At 40.4% G+C, this 19,449-nt stretch overlaps 2 protein-coding genes across 2 annotated transcripts in view; both read left to right on the forward strand.

Moving 5' to 3' along the window:
- Positions 1–19,449, forward strand: part of LOC105928390 (integrin alpha-2) — a gene marked incomplete in the record, with an annotated part of 86,527 nt that overhangs the window by 36,531 nt on the left and 30,547 nt on the right.
- Positions 1,702–13,350, forward strand: LOC105928413 (polyadenylate-binding protein-interacting protein 1). The gene is made up of 11 exons (XM_036143997.1): positions 1,702–2,128; positions 3,920–4,074; positions 4,153–4,350; positions 4,564–4,676; positions 4,860–4,971; positions 6,448–6,573; positions 6,660–6,766; positions 7,475–7,592; positions 8,538–8,592; positions 10,604–10,682; positions 12,336–13,350. The coding sequence occupies exons 1-11, from the start codon at positions 1,930–1,932 to the stop codon at positions 12,421–12,423; spliced, it is 1,350 nt and encodes a 449-aa protein (XP_035999890.1). The 5' UTR covers positions 1,702–1,929; the 3' UTR covers positions 12,424–13,350.

Below are 19,449 nucleotides of genomic sequence, written 5' to 3' on the forward strand. Positions count from 1 at the left end.
CAGTGTACTTAATGTCTTCCTGCAGTAAACAGTCATGTGAAAAACTGTAAACACCATGCGTTCTAAAACATTTATACGTATTTGAATTTAATATCAATTTAATCAATACTGAGAAACTCAAGTAAAATGTAACAATATAAACTGAAGAACTTTACAAATTTCTTTTAAAATGTGATAAAAAAAAGGTACTATTTCTGGCATGGAACACATGAGGATGTCCTCTTACATTCTTCACCTCTTGAAATGACACACTGGATTATTAAATCAAGTGTTGAAGATTGCAACATTTGTACTCAGTATTTTGAAGGTGATTTACCCTGTTTAAACCTCAGACTGTTTGGTGGGCTCCGGACTGCTGAAGTAACAAAAAAAAAGAGATTTCAGATAGAAGATTCTTTCCGCTTATAAGTGTCAAAATCATTTAAAATCAGTCATTCCATGGCACCAAAAACAGTCTGCAACTGAAAGAAACAACTGCCAACATGCCCAGCTCTGATTTTCCAAACAAGTTCGAACTGAGAGCAGACAGCAAGATTTTGCAAGAAGTCTCTTAAAACCCCAAAATGTCCGAACAGGACCTACAGCAGGCTCTTACGGTATTGTTGATAAGAAAGTGCACGCCTGTATAGTCGGAAAGAGACTGTACAACTTTAACTGCAATGGGAGGAGTGTGTAAGAAAAAAAAAAAAAACTTCGGAACACATCACCAAAGATAAATTGTCAAAATACCGGCAGAAACACGCAACAAGCTGGTTGGTAGTTATAGGCTGGGTTTGATTTGTTTAATGCCAGCCAAGTTTTTTTTATCCATTATTCCCAAGGTTAAACAAACAGTTTTGAAATGTTATTTTACTCCTTTCACTTTTTTACAGCTTTTAAGAGACATTTATCTCATTTACTATCGGAAAGAAATGTAAGAATTAAATCCGTCTAACAAGGGTATGAATAATTTGGGTTTAAACTAACAAAATTACAAAGTTACAGTCAGAATTTTCATTTGAACTGTTTTATGTTACAAAATGGCAGTCAATTAACATCAATATTTAGAAGAGTAATCTAACATATATTGCCTAAAATTCCTTTAAATGACATTGGATACTGGATATCTGGATGAGGGATATCCTATATGCATTGTATCAGAAAAAGCATCTCAGAATAGACCTTTTGGACTTCTGTTAAGAAATTGATTGAAATTAAAATGCTGACAATTATTAATGGGATTTTATTGTTAGAAACATTGACTTTATTTTGTGAGAACTCTGCTGAAAATATCTGAAATATCCATTGCAGATGGGAAAATGTTCTTGTAGAAATCTGGAGTGAAGAGAATTAGTGGATATAAAAGGAAATATGAAAAACTATATTTTGATGAGAGATATCTGACATTTTGATTGTGAATGGGAAGACAGGTGTTTTGCAGAGCTTAATGTTTTCTAGTAGGTAGGAAGATCATTGCAATCAATTTTGAGCACAAAAAAAATAAACAAAAACCAACAATTTTTATAGATGTATATATTTTTTAAATGTAGTGTTTCTTGGTACAAACTCATCTATAAAGCCTTTTTGCCAGAAAGGATTTTTTATTTTTAAAAGAAATTGCAGCCATGGATGTGATATGATTATTTGTTACAGCGGCTTGCCATACAGGTAAAATAACTGAACTTCCACTCCACACCACTAGAGGGAGACACGTTCATTTTGACCGACGCATCTGTCACGGGCAGCAAGTTTGTTGTGAAAGGAAGTAGCTCAAAAAGTTATGCTGCTAGCTTACAGTTGTACGAGCCGATCGGGGAAAAGGCCACTATGAAAGACAGACAGAACAGGTGTTGCTGTGATAACACGTAAACGCCGGCCGAGGAAAAAAAAAAAACCAGGAGAAAAAGTCAAACAGCTCCATTTCCATCTCTCTCAGACAAACAAGCAGCCATGAACGAGAGTTTTGACCGAGCTCCTGGAGCGGGGAGAGCCCGCGGAGCTCCGGCGGACCCCGGGCTGCCAGTGAACGCCAGAGACGGCGACGCGAAAACCTCGCTGTTCAGCCAGAGAGAGCCGCTGAGGCAGCCGCGGACGGTCCCCCCTTTCCCGGAGAGCAGCGCCAACGCGACCGCTGGAATCCCCGGAGGAGGTGGGGAGCTAACGTGGCTAACGGAGCTGCTTTCTTCGTTACTCCCAGTGTCGGGTAGATTTGTTGCCGAAAAGCCACGCAGTGGTTCTGGTTCTGGTTCTTGCTGAATGCGGAGCCGTCACTCTCGGCCTTTGGGGGTTGGAGTTGCGACATGTGTGCATTTATGTCATGGTGGCTAACGCTGCGGCTAATAAAAGCTGTTGCTCACCTGTCGCGGCTGCTTAGCTAAGGGTCAACAGTGAGGCTGCTGACAGAGCCGAATATTATGAGAATCTGCTCACATGTAATCTGATTTAATGTAGACAACACATGTTTTTTCGTTCACATGGGGTTGCTTTATTTCAAAATGTTAAAAAAAAAAATAGCAGTATTACGTTGGTATGTGACCCTTATACCCTATGCGCCAGATCCAGTTTATTTATGGTCACATTTTGTGAAGCAGGTGGTCCATTCAACAGAGACTATCTTTTAACTTTTTGGCTTACATAAAAAAATAAAAATTAAACAGTGACGTGACGATACCGTGGAAAATGGTGGGAGCAGCGTCGCGTTGTTTGGATGCTTTTCTTCAGGGACCCCGTTTCAGAAAGAATGGCCGATCTACCCTGTGTAGTTCTACCTGACGCTGTCATGCTCAGCGCAGGACAGGTGACAGTAACCAGGTAACCAAACCCAGCGTCCAATCAACTCTGAGCTGAGCACCAGCGCGAGCATGGAAGAAGCCCTCATCAATGGATCGCAGATAACGCGATTCACATTGGCCACGAGAAGCCTTCTTTAAAGACAATCTTTAATGAAGGCACGAGGAGATTATTAAACCATAACTAAAAACAACAAAAAATGCTGTTGATGCTGTAAAGAAAAGCAAGTTTGTGGCAGAGAATTACTGAAAAAGTAAATGCATGAGTGAATTGATGGAGAATTAAAGCTGTATTCTCACACTGCACTCATTCTACCCTGCAAAAAAGGGGGTGGGGGGGGGGGGGGCATTGATTACGTATCAAGGTGCAAACTAACAGCCATAAAAATGACGTGGAAGCAAATCAAGATGTATGAAAATTAAGTTTAATCAGGTCCGGTTCTAAGTTATTCTTATGTTTATCCTTAAACAATTGACGAATTTATTGGCTATGTTCAACATATATGCAATTAATGAAGGGATGGTGTGAGTTACTGAAATAACTGATATGTTCATTCATCTTTACAGCAACGGTAACATTCCTGACGGCGCGACATACATCTTCTGCGTCACCTGCGTTATTAAAAAGCCGCAGTTAGAATAAAACACCAAGAGCGGCACGAAGAAAGGGTTCAGAACTGAGAGCGACCCCTCGTTGTGTTATACGAGCGATGGGCGGGCTGAGAATAATGAGATAAATCGAAAAAAAACGGTAGCTCTTGAAACACATATTAATCCGGAAATGATCAGACATTTGATGGTGGTCTGAGCAGCTTCTCCCCGACAGATTTCTGCGACGTATCTGCACTCCAGCATACAGCCTCCTCCAGAAAAGGTTTCTTCCTTTTCTCACACCTCCTTGTGCAGATCGCAGCTAAAAAGAAGGAAAAACTCAGAGTTAGCCCAAACAACTCTGCTCGGTAGCAGGGCTGCTTCACGGAGTAACTTGTTGTCATAATTCTACCCAGGGTCAAGGCTTCTGAGCTTTCTGAGCCGGAAAAGCCAGGGTGTGCAGGAACTTACCCCAGAGATTACTCTGGGTATCCACTAACCCGGCTTTCTGAACCAGAAATGACCTCATCTTTCCTTTTTATCCTCCTTTCTTGTTTCAGATCCGCGAGCGCTCGGCAGCCCCCTACAGAGCGGGGCCCCCAGCTACGCCTCCGTCTCCAGGGGCGGCAACGACGACGTGGACTCGGTGGTCAGGACATCGACGCTTTCAGCCAGCGCTCCGGAGTTTGTCCCGGGTGGAATGAGCTCCTACGAGGTGAGGAAAACAGCCGATTTGTGTGCCGCCGTGCCACACGTCTGAACGAATCAGCGAGTTGTCGTTCATTTCGCCTAGGAGCCCGCGTACTACGATGACAGCGAGAGCTATTACGGCGAGGCCTCGTTGGCTGACACGGTCACAGACTTCCTCAGTCACCTGAGCTCCTCCCCTGGTTCCTTTGAGTCCGACGTGGAATACATCACCGGCATTCTCAACTCCTGGGTCACCACAGAAGAGCTGCTGAAGGAGCTGGTGGAGCTGATCTTTACGCAGGTGAGCCAACATACAGTTTCTTTCTTTATTTGTTTTATTTTTTTTTCTAATATGGTGCCATGTTTACTGAGCCGTCTATATTTAGCTCCTGAGTTAAGGCATCGATACGCATGAATTTGTTGTAACTGGCCTGTTTCAGTAATTTCCCTCTGGGATTTTTAAAGTATATCTGATTCTGATTCTGGTTTTCTTTTTGTTTTTCCTCCATCTCAGTCTACCGCCATCCCAAACTTCTCCTACACCGGCGCACGGCTTTGTAATTACCTGTCCCATCACCTCGCCCTCAGCCCACAAGGTGCCAAATTTCGTCAGCTGCTTTTGCAACGGTAAGCGTGCTTCTGCTTGTAGTGGATTCAGATTTTGCCCAAACTGACTTCAGAGATGATCTTGAATTGACATCGAAGAATGTGTTTCTTGTCGGGTAAAAAGACTTCTGTTCGAAATAATTTCAGTAACCAACATTGAATTGTCTCCACCAATAAATATAGATGTTTGTTTTTCTGTCGTAGGTGTCAGAGAGAGTACGAACAACGGAACGAAGCCGTTCGAGGAAGTCCGGAGGTCCAGAAGAAGTTTCACTCCTTCGTGCTGTTTTTGGGCGAGCTGTATCTAAATTTGGAGGTAGGAGCATAATTCTGCGGCTTCGCTGTGTGGAGTGTTGCTTTTTAAAATTCATCATGAGAAATCCGTCCTTCGGATCGGATGTTTCGGTGCTGTGGATAATTTTTACTGCCAGCTAGGCGTGGCCCAGCATGAGACTCTCACAATATGACGACCTTGAGTAAAAATATAAAAAAATAAATAAAAAAATGCTCAACAGGGTCTAATTTCCTTCATAATGACAGGTATTACTGCTACAAAAACATAACATGTTTGTTTCTATTGTTAAAATAATCTTATTTATAAAATTTTGCATTTTTATTTACGTACAGACTTAATAGAGCATAGAATTAACAGTCTCTAAATTTACTCGTGGCAGTCTGACACTAATTGGACAGAAGATTCTACTTATTTCTTTTCATGACATCACTTTGTTTTTTCACAACCAGAGGTATTTCTGAACAGACGGGTTTTTTTGCCTTTGTTTTAATCGAGGTAAAGAAAAAGTGTTCTTTAAGCCTGCTTAGCAGCAGTACACATGGGGGGAGGTCTAACAATTGTGCTGCTCTATAAGTCCAAAGACAACTCTGCTCAGTCCAGCACGTTCTCTTGCTCCTCATCAGATAATATAAGACCGAATCCCAAGAAGATGGGGGGGAAATCTAGAAGAGGGGTCAAGATTTAAAATCTTAAGAGCCATTTTTGCTTTCAGTCAGCTGAATGAAGCTCGTTAAGAGCGACAAGTGTTACACAACCCTTTAAAAAGGACAACCTATAATGTTTTATTTTCATAATTTTTTCTTCTTTTTTCTACTATAGGAAATCAGTCGCTGTGTGTAAACAGCCACCATTTAAAAATAATGAATTTAAGTTTCAAAATGAACAAAAACTTTTGCTAAAAGAGGATTGTGGGATGTTGATATTTTTGGAAAATGATGGGTGGGGGGAAGGAAAGTTTCCAATTTAATGACAGAAAACTGGATCTAGAAATAATACAGATACATTTGGTGTGATTCTTGTTTAATGCGATTATTCAATAAAAAAACAACCCTAAAAAGCTGCGTTTGTTATTATATTTGAAACCCCCGCTATGGTTCTTAAGCTGCAGTTGCAGTCCTCTGGTCCAGAATATAAAACCATCGAATGTAATAAACTGAAACTATTACTACTAGTGAAAGTCTGGATTTAATAACTTATGAAATGCAAAAATAAAAGTTTGTATCTTAAAACTGAGGCTGGATTTTTGTTATGTTTAGTTGGTACAGGATCCTGATACATTTGTGTTGTTAAAACTAACTACTTCACTTTAGCAACATGTTTTTGTGTGCTGATAACAGGTTGATTAGTTCATGTTGTCTTTAACTTTTAAGGTTTTTTTACATTTTATAAAAGGATTTCTACTTTTCCTCTGTCAATTAAGTTATTACTGATCTGTAAAAAAGTTACTGTTAATCAGAAGGAGAGTCATGAAGTGTGTAAATGTTGTTTGTTGTTTAGATAAAAAGTGCAACCGGACCTCCGAACAGAGCAGAAATTCTCCTCTCGGCTCTAAAAGACCTTCTGCAAAGTCTGCTTTCACATCCTGTGGACGCAAATCTCATCTGTGCCGTCAAGCTGCTGAAGGTTTTTGCAATTACCCTGGTTACGTTCTGAGATTGTTGTTGAGCGAGGAGTTTTTGCCGCTACATGAGCACGTTTTGTCTTTATAGCTGACCGGTTCGATCCTGGACGATGCTTGGAAAAAGTCCGGGAAACCCCACATGAACGAACTGGTCCAAAGGATTGAGATTATTCTCCTGGATGCTACATGCAGCAGGTGAGCATTTGACCGACCATGCCTGTACCTCTAAGACTTTTCCTAATGTTTGAAAATTATGCAAAGCAAATCTGGCACCTGGCTTTAGGGAGCAGCCGTTCCCAACCAGAAATCTTTAAGAGAATAAGTGAAGAAGATATAAAAAAAAAGTATATAGATAAAAAAGAAATCATATTGATCTGTATCGATAATTATCAACAAATTTAAAATATATATATTAAGTGGAGCCCTGGCCATTTTATGCTGTTGCTTAGCCACTGTCTTTAGATACAGAACACACAAACACTGAATTCAAACCCAACCCTTTATTCAACTAACTTTTTACCAAAACTGCAAGTTTAAAAAAAAAGAAAAAACAGAACTTTGAAGGGGGCGGAGCCTGGTTCCTGGGTCTGTGTTGTGATTGGTTGGGAGGATGTAATCACTGTAATATTAACCTACATGGCTAAAATGTAAAAAGAAGGAAAACTGTTATTCTATTGTTCGATATCTATTGTTTTTTAATTATCATCCAACCCTAGAATAAATAGTTTTATGTTTGTTTGTTTTTTAAGTTAATTTAAGTTCCAGAGTTGGGTCTGTAAAAAAAAAAAAAAAAAAAAAAACTGTGCATCTGTTGCCAGCTGGAAAAAAGCTCATCTTCTCGGTAAGACCAGTGGTCAGGGCGTTCCCGGTGAAACGGTTTTTAACTTGTTTTGTTTCCCTCAGGGATGTGAGACAGATGCTCCTGAAATTAGTTGAGCTGAGATCCAGCGACTGGGGACGGGTCTGCGTCGCCGCCGCCACCAGTAACGCCACCCCAGACAACGACCCCAACTACTTCATGGTCAGTGTCCGGACCTTTTCTTTTTATGTCTGGTTTTATCGCTCATCACATACTTTAATTGGGACTTTTTTAAATTTAAGACGCACTGGTCAGGATTTTGTGGACAATCTCCCGTTTTTGTAAATCCTCCCCTGTCAATGCAGATTGTATCTTATTCTGATTTGACTCTTGAAAAGAGATGATAAACGGCATTTAATTAGTTTTTCTAGTAGTTTTCCTGCTGTGAGTGATAATTAAGTGTTTGTATTGGGAGCAGAGGCCACAACACTGTTCTGTTCTATTTCATAACGCGCTATTTAAGAGAGAGCAGCTACTGTAAAACAGGGTTAAAACAAAAGAGTTTACATTTTAAACTAGCTTTAGTATTTTACACCAGCAATCAGCTCAACTGGCATTACTAAAGCAGCATTTTCTGTTTACATTCGCTGTAAAATCTAGATTTTTAACCTTTCACTTTGAGTTTCCCAAAAGGCCAGCATGTATAAAATCCATCGTTGTTCCATAGCAGACTGAGCTCAATGAGCAACGTTTGCTGTAGTCCGTTCAGCCTTCCGGTTTTCTGCTGAGGGCTTGCTTCCTGTTTTAGCCGCTTGAAAGAACAGCAAACATTTCTGGAAAAATACAGTTTGCCATTAAAAAGCCTCATGCATCTTTTATTTCTTCCGACTTTATTGTTAAACAGTAGCAGGAAGAATGGGTCGTCTTTCTTGAGTAGCTGCGTCCACACCGAAGGCAGCAACCCTGACAGCTTAGGCACGATGCCTTCACTGAGTGGAAAAAGATCGGTTTTATCCGTTTCTGACTGGCCGGTCTATAGTCAGGACTCATCTAGCTGAACTTTTCCCAGAGCAGTTCTACTTTTGGCATTCCTGGATCTTCGTTTGCTTCCTCCTCGCTTGTTCTTCTCCTTTTAAACTTGATATATTTTTTTTTTTTGCTCCTCAGAATGAGCCTACGTTCTACACTGAGGATGGCACACCTTTTACAGCAGCAGATCCCGGTGAGTCTACGGATGAGTTCCCAAACTCTGCCGAGGCTGGTCGGAACAAAGTAAAACCGCAAAAAAAATAATTAAACGTTTGATGCTGTTTTATGAAACTTTCATAAAGGATCGGGAGAAATCGGCAATAACACAAATAAGGAGACAAACACTGTTTCTGCTAGAATAATAGTGCCCACATTTATTATTCCCCACAGAATACAGCAAAAACAGCAAGCACTTTGCAAACACCAATTATGCTAGGATGAATGTCCCCTTTATTCCCCACAGAATATAGCAAAGTGGCAAACATTAAAGCAACAAGCTTTCAAACAGGCGTCATGTTTAACAGATTCTAGAATCAGCTCTTACCCTCGGCACAGGACTGGAGAGCCGGGTCAGTCCGGATTAGAGCAACATCCTCGCGGCGGGGCGTCCGTACCAAACCCACGGCAGACTCTACCGACTGAGGGTGGTCCCCTCCTTATATATTCTAGAATCAAAGTATCAGATGGAAGCGAGAGTGAGCAGTTCTCTCTCCCAGCTGATCTGTTCGTCCCGTTTCCAAAGCAGAAACCGTTCCCAGCATCTCAGCAATGTGTGAATAAAAATAACATTGCAAACTCAGAGTGCAAATATTAGCAAAATTAGGAATACAGAGATTGAATCAGTCTTTCCCACAACACATTGTCATAAGTTCCCACCACAAGTTAAACAAAATAACACGTGTTGCTCTTAGTTTCATGTGAACTCAGGCGCGTCAGCATGAGAATATAAGAAACCCAGAGATTCCAAATAATAAAAACAAGATACGTTGCTCTCAGCTTCATGTGAATTCAGGTGCGAACACCACAACAGCAATAATCAATGTGTAAACTGGCCAGTCCTCTATCATAAAGAGCAAAAACAATTTATTTAACTGACCAGTCTTCCCATCAAACAAGTTATATAACTGAGCAGGTTTTCCCATAATACATTGTTAAAGAGCAAAAATAATTATTTGGTATATCAGATGCACTGATAATATACACATGTTAAATTAGTAAGGTTTAAGGTCAAGATTGATGTAAAAAGTACATTTTCCAACAACCGATGCTTCCCAAAGTGTTTTACAAATAACATGAATGAATAAAATGAATGACAGATGCAATGGAAATAAAAAAAATAAATAATACAACAATTTAAAGCAACTAAACATTTTATCATAACCATTTTTTTTTTTACTTTTTATATTTAATTTGCCGGGTTTTAAGAGTCTCAGTAAAAGTCAGCTGGTTGTGCTCTACCTAAAATAAAGCCTCTGGCCTTTTCATCAGCTTGTATTTTAGTCAGATAGGGGAATCATTTGGCTTTTCCTTCGCTCTGGTTAATACAGGGCTGTTTATTAACTGGGGTGGAGGAGGTTTCTTATGGCTCCGCCAGTAAAACTTGGTCCAAACAAGAAATATGCTTCTAACGTTTAGCCAGGTGTGGGTTAAAAATGATCTTAAGAAATGGCATTGCCAGACTTTAATCTGCTGTCTGATTTACTTAAAGATGAAAAACTTACTTTACTAAAAAGTTAAGCTGATCCAAAAACACTTTTTGCACCCACTGAATGTAATTTTTGCCTTTTCTTTAAAATCTGCCTACATACGGCGTCTCTAGTGTCCATATTTAATACGTTTCTGTTGTCTATAGTGAGTTTTCTATGTTGTTTGTATGAAATTCATTAAAATCCGGACAAGTTGAAAACGTTGTAGTCTTCTAATGAAGCTCGTATGGGAACCCTGCCCTTAGTGTTGGAACCGAGCGACAGATCGCTACCAAACCCAAATGATCAGGCATGTGTTTCTCATTTGGACGATAATAATTGATGTTTTTATTTTTTCCATATTTACCATTTTTACTCCAGCTGTTTATGATTATCTTAAACGGACATTAATCTGGACTCAGCTTGGCGCAGGTCTTTCTGCTCACTTAGTTTTAGCACAAACACGTTTTGGTCTCGAGTTTTCGGCGTGCCTTAAAGTCGGCCTCTCTGCTTTCACAGAATACGCTGAAAGATATCAAGAGCTCCTGGAGAGACAAGACTACTTCCACGAGGCTTATGGTGAAAACGGCAACGAAGAGTAAGTAACCTTAGTCAGCATCGTCTTCACAACCCCGTCATTAAGCCGCAGCGTGTTTCAGTCTGAGGCTTCTTCACCTCAGATCCTTCCTGCACACAGCCAGCACTATCTTCAGTGACTCTTGTTGAATTGAAGGCCATGACTTAAACTTTGTTGGGTTTAGCTGAAGGGTCCATCTGTTTGAAAACCAACCAGTTGTGAAGAGTTCTGCTCAGAGAAGGGGTCAAAAATCCAGCCTGGAGCTCCTGGTTGATGTGCAACCAAACGTTTAACCATAAAATGGGTTTGGGTTTGAAGACAATTTGCGGTAAAGTCACCTGTTTATAATGCATGAAGTTCTCTGTTATATTCGTTTTCCAACCTGAATAGAAGACTGCCTCAAATAAAAGACTAAAAGCAGGAAAGCCGTTGACCTTCTAGCCCACGGTAGCTGCGTTCACATGGACAAAGGAACCATAATCGTAATAAAGGGCCGATCGGAATAAAAATGCGTCAATCGGGAATGTTATGATCGGATTAAGCTCAATCGGAATGAAATTGTAATCTGAATGAGAGGAGTGGTTTATGCCGATTGATAATCAGATCAACGTGCATATAGACGCTTGTCAGGATAAAGTTATTCCGAATGTGGCAAACTAACCTGAGTGCGCATCTGTGCCCGGCGTAAATTTGACGTAGTTCCGTGTTGGCAATACGTCGCGAAGCAAAACTGTCGGGGCTCCCGTTTTAATCTTTTCTATTGGAAAAAATAAAAGAGCTCAAAATTGTTGCTTACTCAGAAACGGTAATTAGACGACATTAGAACCTGGTGCTAGTCCAGCGTGGGCGCTCAAACGAACTCGTACAATACAGCTTTGTTTACTATTTTTGTAGTTTAGCAAAGATAGAAGCACTTCATCTTGTGTTTTTGTTTTTAGGGGAATTTGATAACTGCACATGTTAGTCGTTCTATTCTGAATAAAGCCAGGTGCATAGAGACACACATTATGATCAACTGATTTAATCAGAATACATTTTAATCCGATCGTGAGACTTTGTGCATGTAAACATAGCTAGTCAGTGTATGTAAACCTTTAACCCACGTAATACACACTTTCTAGCATGTAGATCTGCTGGTTCATCACCTTCTACCTCTCTGTGGAGGTGTAGCGGGCTAAGTCCCCAACTTTGAAACAAAGGTCTAGGGTTTGAATCCCGTTAGCGTCGGGACGAGCGTCAAACGTAAAGCGCTTCCAGGTCTGCCAGCAGTGAATACAACAGCATGGATGTCATGACTTTTTGGTCTTCTCTGTAATCACATACTAAACAACTTATTTTTCCTGCTTGGCGAAACATTCCTACAAATGTAACACTGTCGGATTCATCCTGTTCGCACATCTTTAATCATGTGACTGTAAAGTAACCTCACCACACAAGTCACATGACGGCCCGTAAACCCGTGGTCCTGAGCTCGGTGAGCGTTTCCAAGTGGCCCACAATGCAGCAGGGTCTATCAGGGCCTAGGATTCTGCTTAGTCAGCAGCCCAGTATAAAAAAGGGCTTTAATCGCTTCAGATCCCCCTCCCAGAACCGTTTCTGTTTCCCTGCTTGCTGTTGCTGGTTTTTTTTTTTTTTTTTTTTTTCAATAATTTAATTCGCTCATTGTTTCCACAGGTACGACTTCGACGACGAGATGGATCCTGAGATCGAAGAAGCGTATGAGAGCTTTTGCTTAGAGTCCGAGAAGAAACGGCAGCAATGACGAGCGGGAAGATGGGTGACATTCAACGAGGATTTGCTCCCCTTTTTTTTTTCAAATTGCATTACGGGAATGTTGAGAAGCGAAGGACACTAACATCAGGATAAGCTCACCTCTATACTTTTTTGTTTTTCAAATCCAGAGCTTTTTATAGTTGAACTCCTGAGACGTCCTTTCAGCCTGCATTCATTTTAAAGTGGGACAATCAAGACGGATAGCTGTTGGAAATGTTGACTTCTTTCGTTTCTGTTTTGCTGCTTGGAAAAACATTTTTCCCGGAGCTGCTTTTCTTTTTAACCGAATGCCAAGAGGGGGGCGGGGGGGACAGTGTGCTGTTAATTTGTTTTTGGCTTTTTTAGAGTTAAGACCTGAAAAACAGATTTTCATTAAAAAAGTACGTTCATATTTTAATGCCCCACACCTTGTTCTCCAATGATCCATTCTCTCTGCTTAAAAATAGCCTACAAATGGGTGAGGTGGCTGTTTATTGCGTATCCATCCAAGGTTCAAGCACAATGGAGCGTTTATCTCCACTGTTGGGATCTTGTGCATTGTAAAATAGATTTGAAAAGGTGTCTGGCTGAAGCGTTGTTTGCTGGAGCTACACATCTGTAAAAGTTGGTTCAGGTAAAACCTGTTTTGTTTTTTTTAAATCTCCTCTAAAGTTAAATCTTCATAACATAAAACTGTAGTAAGTAGTCCAAAAACTCCCAGAAGAAAGTTCCTTTGAGTACATAGGTTTGTTGAATGCTTGTTTAAATATGTATGCATTCTGCACATCTTGGCAACGTGGCTCAGCTTCATGGTAATGTCGAGACTGAGACTGTTTTTAAAAGCAATCCACAGATCACATGTGAACCAAGGTTGTTTTATAGTTTGTACATATTATTTATAGTTCTGTTTGCTTGCAATAAATACTTTATAATGTGAGCTGTGGTCTTATTTTCTTTATTTTGTTTAAATTTATAAAGGTCAGACACAATCAACATGAGAGCATTCACATCAGCATAGTTGATCACGATGTCAGGAATTATAAAGTTTTGATTTGGATGGCTGCTCCCTTGATCAGCTCTCTCTTCCTGGTTAAATATGGGTAAAAAGAAATTAATGTGGCAGATTAGCATACGGCCATGGCTTCTGACATAAGAAAATAAAACACTAGAATGCATAATAGTTATCCAACCATCTTTTATTTATGATCTTTTATTCTTCTGAGACTGGGTTGCAGAGGAAACGGGTCTAGGAGGTAAACATCTCTCTGCTGCTCGTTGTGAGGGTTTCCTTGTCTTTCTAAGGCTAGAAGGAACTATTATCATCATGCAATCATAAAATGTTTTTACTGTAAACAAGAGACATTTAAAATGACAATGTGGAAACTGTTGAGGTGAGTTTTGTTGATTTATTCAAACAGGTATGGATCACTTTGCATGCATGTTTCTCTATTATATATAATTATTATAGGTCACGATTTACAGATAGTAACAGTATCTCTCGATGCTAAGTGAAAATACTTTCACAAGCAGAGCATCTTTATCTGCACAAACTTAATCTACCTAAATGCAACAGTTTGAGAAAGAAACGCGTTCTGGTCAAACACCGCCACCTGCTGGTAAACAATGTGTCAGTGCACGAGTCTCCCCTTCCCTTGACATTCTTTGTTCTGTCCAAAAAAAGGTTAAAAAATAAAATTGTATTCATTTTATTCTTTATTCAGTGTTTAACAAAATCAAACAACAATGCTTGGCATAGATAGATAGATAGATAGATAGATAGGTTAGTTTGTTAATGCCATTGTTCAGGTCTGATAATGTTTTTTTTGTTTTTTTGTTTTTTTTTTTATGATCTGAAATATTTAAGTGTGACGAAAAGGCACGCGGAGAAGAAATCTGTGAGGGAGTAAATACTTTTTGATGGCATTTAGTGCCCTATGAGTTCACCTAACATGCCCTTGCTGTTAATTGTCTGGACAAACACAAGCATAAAAGCGCATAAAATCTGTTTTTGTACAAACATGCCTGATCAGTATAAGCTTCCTGACTCTGAAATATTTATTCCGTTTTTTTTTTAATCCATTTCAGTTGCTTGATGTGCTAGGTCCTGCAGCAACTCCGCTTGGTTTGTAGAATGCTGCAGCTACTCATTTGGGCGTGTCTGGACACCTTTTAGTCTTTTTTCAGAAGTGATCTGAGCACGACTGTCAGTGGCTCTTTCTTTCTTTTCTTTCCCCATGAGGCAACAACTTCAGTTTTTGGTTCATGTTTGCCTTTTGCTTCTACTGACACTTACCCACAGACACCCATTATGACTTATTTAGCTTTATTTACAAGAAAATAGAAATTTCCCCCCCCTCCCCATGTCTCTTGATGGAAGCCAGTCTCTGACAGAATGTTTGGGATAATCGACCTGTTGGACACCCAGTTCTCTCCAAGTTTTAACCTTCTATTGATTTGAAAGATTTTTTATCAGGAAATCCTTAATTATTATTCCCTCTACGTGAAATACCCTAGAGAAATACATGGGGTGACGTGGCACAGAGGTTAGGGGGTTCGTTTCACAATTGGCGGGTTGCCAGTTCGATCCCTCGCACTAACTGTCTCTGTCGTTGTGTCCTTGGGCAAGACACTTCACCCACATTGCCTGCTGGCGGTGGTCAGAGGGCCCGGTGGCGCCGATGAATGGCAGCCTCGCCTCTGTTAGTCTGCCCCAGGGCAGCTGTAGCTACTTACATAGCTCACCACCGTCAGGGTGTAAATGTGTGTGAATGGGTGAATGACTGAACTGTACTGTGAAGCGCTTTGGAGGTCGTCAAGACTAGTTAAAGCACTATACAAGTACAAGCCATTTACCATTTAACGTGAACTCTAAACTGGACCCTGCACCACATTTGCATCATTATTTGGCACTACCAACGTTGCAGAACTTTTTTAATCCATTTAAACAGTACATAATTCAACGTTTACTGCATTTTTGCACATATTATTTTGCACTGCACCGATCTTTTCGTACAAATGCCTTTTTGCACCATTATTTTGGCACATAAAAAAATGGCTGAACATTCTTCTGCACACTGTTTTTCTCCTGCATTGTTATATCACTGCTGCACTTTATATTGTAAGGTTGCCTCATTCCACCTGCAATCTCATTACACTGTCGCAAGCTGTATGCAACAAAATTTCGTTCTGTATGCACTCTGTACATACAAAATGACAATAAAGTTGTCTAAGTCTAACGTCTGTCAGAGGAACAGCCCCACAGTATAATGCTGCCCCCACCATGCTTCACTTTACTGTAAAAAGACTTCTCCAGAGGGGGCTTGGCTTGCTCATGTGGTCGGCTGCAGATTTCAGTAAAGCTTGAAGGTGTGGATTTCATGCATTGGCTTCTTTCTCGGTCAGCATCCTTTCAAATGATGTTGAAGATTATCTGTGGACAGTGACAATGTTGGTGCATTATCTTCCATTTGATGCCAGGTTTGAAGCCCAGTGTTTTTCTTTCCTTATCACACCTTATTTCCTTTTGTCCGAGAGTCAAAGTTTGAGTACCCCAACAAAACAAGGATGCCAAACATACATCTAACCTGGTTTCAGAATGGACAAATCAGGCTTCTGTTTAATTTTGACTTACAAGATCGTTCACCAAGGTTAGTGCTATAATCAGTCTGCTCTGAAAAACAACAAATAAACCACTAAAAGTCTCGAATTAATGTGACAGCCATGCCTGTGGTGAGTGTATGTGGACATGTCACCACCTCTGCTGTTTGGAAATTGTTTTCCAGAGGAAAAAAATGGTTACAAGCTTAAAAAAAAAAAAAAGATTCCTCACATTTGCAGAAATTGAGGTTTGTTAAAAGAATGGTGGAAACAGCTCTGTTTTCTTATGCGTATGTGTAAGAGTCCAAACAACACGTTGTAAACGAGGAGCTCCCAGTCTGCGTGTCTGCTTCTGCGGGGAACCGTGCAAACTTATGAACCCTTTTGCAATTTCTTTTCTTTAATAAGAGGGAGCGCATGCCGCTGTCTCTGTATTGGTTCATATTAGGAAAGCTGTCATGTAGGCTTTAAGAGCCCTTGAAGATTCTTAGCGGTCAGCTTCACTGAGAGGGAAATTGCAAAAACATTCTTCTTAACTCAACAACAAACCACAAATATTCTCTTGTTAAAGCCGCTATGCTGTTCTTTGAACTTCTACACACCAAAAGTGTATTGGGTTCGGGATACTTTAAGTATAAATCCAACTTTTTTCTTGTTTTTTGCATTTTATATTTAATTTATTGATTGATTGATTTATTTAATTGCATCTATCAGTTGTTGCATACCTCCACTAGTCAGTCTCCAATTTTTTACACAAACAAGCAGTTATTAAATACACTGCCTGGCCAAAAAAATAAGCCGCCACCTGGATTTAACCAATCATATAGGTATGAACCTCACATTGCATAATTACTGCATGGGCGATTATGTTTCAGCTGGCAACAAGTTATTTAACCTCGACTGGTGCAATGAGTTTCTTCTCATTTCTTAAACAACCATGTCGAGAAACACATCTCTTGGTCGTGGGAAAGGTGTCAGTCTTTTTCAGAAGAGTCAAACCGTTGGCATGCATCAAGCAGAGAAAATATCTAAGGAGATCACAGAAACGACCAAAATTGGGTTAAGAACTGTCCAGCACATTATTAAAAACTGGACAGATAGTGGGGGCCCATCACCTTTGAGGAAAAAAATCCTGAATGGTCGTAATCGACAATCACTTAAACGTTTGGTGAAATCAAATCCAAGAAAAACAACATTAGAACTATGGGTTATGTTTAATAGTGAAAGTAAGAGCATGTCCACATGCACAATGCGAAGGTAACTGAAGGGATTGGGACTGAACAGCTGTGTAGCCTTAAGAAAACCACTAATCAGTGAGGCTAACCGGGAAAAGGGAGCATAAAGATTGGACTCTGGAGCAATGGGAGAAGGTCATGTGGTCTGATGAGTCCAGATTTACCGTTCCAGAGAGTGATGGGCGCATCAGGGTGAGAAGAGAGGCAGGTGAAGTGATGCACCCATCATGCCTAGTGTCTACTGTACCAGCCTGTGGGGACGGTGCTATGATCTGAGGTTGCTGCAGTTGGTCAGGTCCAGGTTCAGCAACAGTATGAAGCTCAAAGAAATATGTCAGCTGATTACCTGAATATACTGAATGACCAGGTTATTCCAGCAATGGGTTTTTTCTTCTCTGATGGCACCGACATATTCCAAGATGACAATGCCAGGATTCATCGGGCTCGAGTTGTGTAAGAGTGGTTCAGGGAGCAGGAGACATCATTTCACACATGGATCATGGACCACAGAGTCCAGACCTTAACCTCATGGAGAATATTTGGGATGCACTGGAGAAGGATTTGCAGAGCGGATAGACTTTATCATCATCAATGCAAGATCCTGGTGAAAACTTAATGCAACACTGGGTGGAAATAAATCTTGTGACGCTGCAGAATTTTATTGAAACAATGCCACAGCGAATGCATGCCGGAATCAAAGCTAAAGGCATTCCAATGAAATATCACTGTGACCTTTTTTTTTTTTTTTTTTTTTTTCATGGCAATTATTATATTCTTTTGGCCAGGCAGTGTAGTTTCTCCAAACCACAGAGCAAATAGGCTGTATTGTTTTGCCTTAGTGGTTTTACTTGGATGCATTTAGCTAAAGAGCATAACATAGCCTGAGGGAAGTTATGTGAATTCACACAGAGTTTGTGCTGGGGGGAAGCACTGTGCAGACTGCTGATATTACAATCCACAAACCACTTGTTGCAACTGAATTACTGTCAAAAGTCAGAGCAACGTCAGTCCCACATTTGCACAGAAATACATTTCTCCCTCAAAGTGCTTTTTGTCAGTTTGCTTAGAAATTATGTGCGTTTAACTCTGCTCATTAACACCCCGTCTGTGCAGCCGGTGAGCTGTGAGACACTCTGAGCAAGCAGCACATGATGCTGATGCTAACATACAAAAAAAAATAAAAAAGCGACGGGGCAAACCAGAGCCGGAGATTCCCATTGCTCAGCAGATCGTAGTAAAAGAGGGATTAGCTCTGTGAATGTGTTCCTATGCGTCCCCATTCATGTCTCCACAATGGGGTCTAAAACAGGAATTTCTTCCTGAGAGGACGCACATTTTAATGCTTTGGTATCAAAATCCGCAAATCTTTATCACTATTTTCACAAGAAATTGCCGGGGGCTTGGCTTATCTGAGCTCAATTTCACACCTACGGCTTTTGCAATTGATAAATGACAACGATATTGCCGCAAAGATTATAAGATGGATATCACGAATTCCACATCTGTATTTTGCTGGGGTGTGAGATGTTTGTCTTTCCTCTGAACCTTTTGAGATTGATTGATTAAATTCTACAGCTACTGGAATAAAAGTTAACCCCTAACCAACAGAACTGAAAACTAAGAAATGCGAAGGAAACAACAGACTATGTTTTTGAAACAAAATGGTTCGGTTTCTGTTTTTTAAAGGCTGATATTCTGCCTGAAAAAGTCTGGATTTGGCCAGCTACATATTAGCTTAACCTGTGCAGAGATGAAGGGAGGAGAACATCCCTTTAAGTTTCAGAATAATCTGTCATTTCAGCATATAATCCAGTGAAATAGTCCTCTGCATTTAACCAATCCCTCAGAGAGCAGCAGGCAGCCACTGTGCAGCACCCAGGGAGGGGGGTGGGGGGTTAAGGGTCTTTTTCATGGACCCAGAGAGGCCCTCTGTGGGAGTTGAACCCAGAACCTCTAAGACATAAGCACAATGCTCTATCTAAATATCTAGATATCATGTGATAGAGCAATACAAAAATGAAAGCCCAAAGACCCCAATTAAGTGTGAATGCTTTTTATATTTGGTGCCTTTGGTGATGGCTGTTTCCAAAGAGACTATCCACATTACCGAACATGCTGGAATCAGCCATGAAGGTTAGTTTTCATCTGTAGTCACCTCAGGGCACCATATAAAATGCAATAAATATCAGTACAATGCGTGCAAA

Source organism: Fundulus heteroclitus, chromosome 12, assembly GCF_011125445.2.
Source record: "Fundulus heteroclitus isolate FHET01 chromosome 12, MU-UCD_Fhet_4.1, whole genome shotgun sequence".
Classification (NCBI taxonomy): Eukaryota; Metazoa; Chordata; class Actinopteri; order Cyprinodontiformes; family Fundulidae; genus Fundulus; species Fundulus heteroclitus.

Excerpts from the sequence above, each read along its gene's own strand:
- LOC105928413 (XM_036143997.1), top strand. The coding sequence starts at position 1,930 with ATGAACGAGAGTTTTGACCGAGCTCCTGGAGCGGGGAGAGCCCGCGGA. Across the intron at positions 4,972-6,447 it reads AGCTGTATCTAAATTTGGAG|ATAAAAAGTGCAACCGGACC; the intron begins GTAGGAGCATAA and ends TTTGTTGTTTAG. Across the intron at positions 6,767-7,474 it reads CTGGATGCTACATGCAGCAG|GGATGTGAGACAGATGCTCC; the intron begins GTGAGCATTTGA and ends TGTTTCCCTCAG.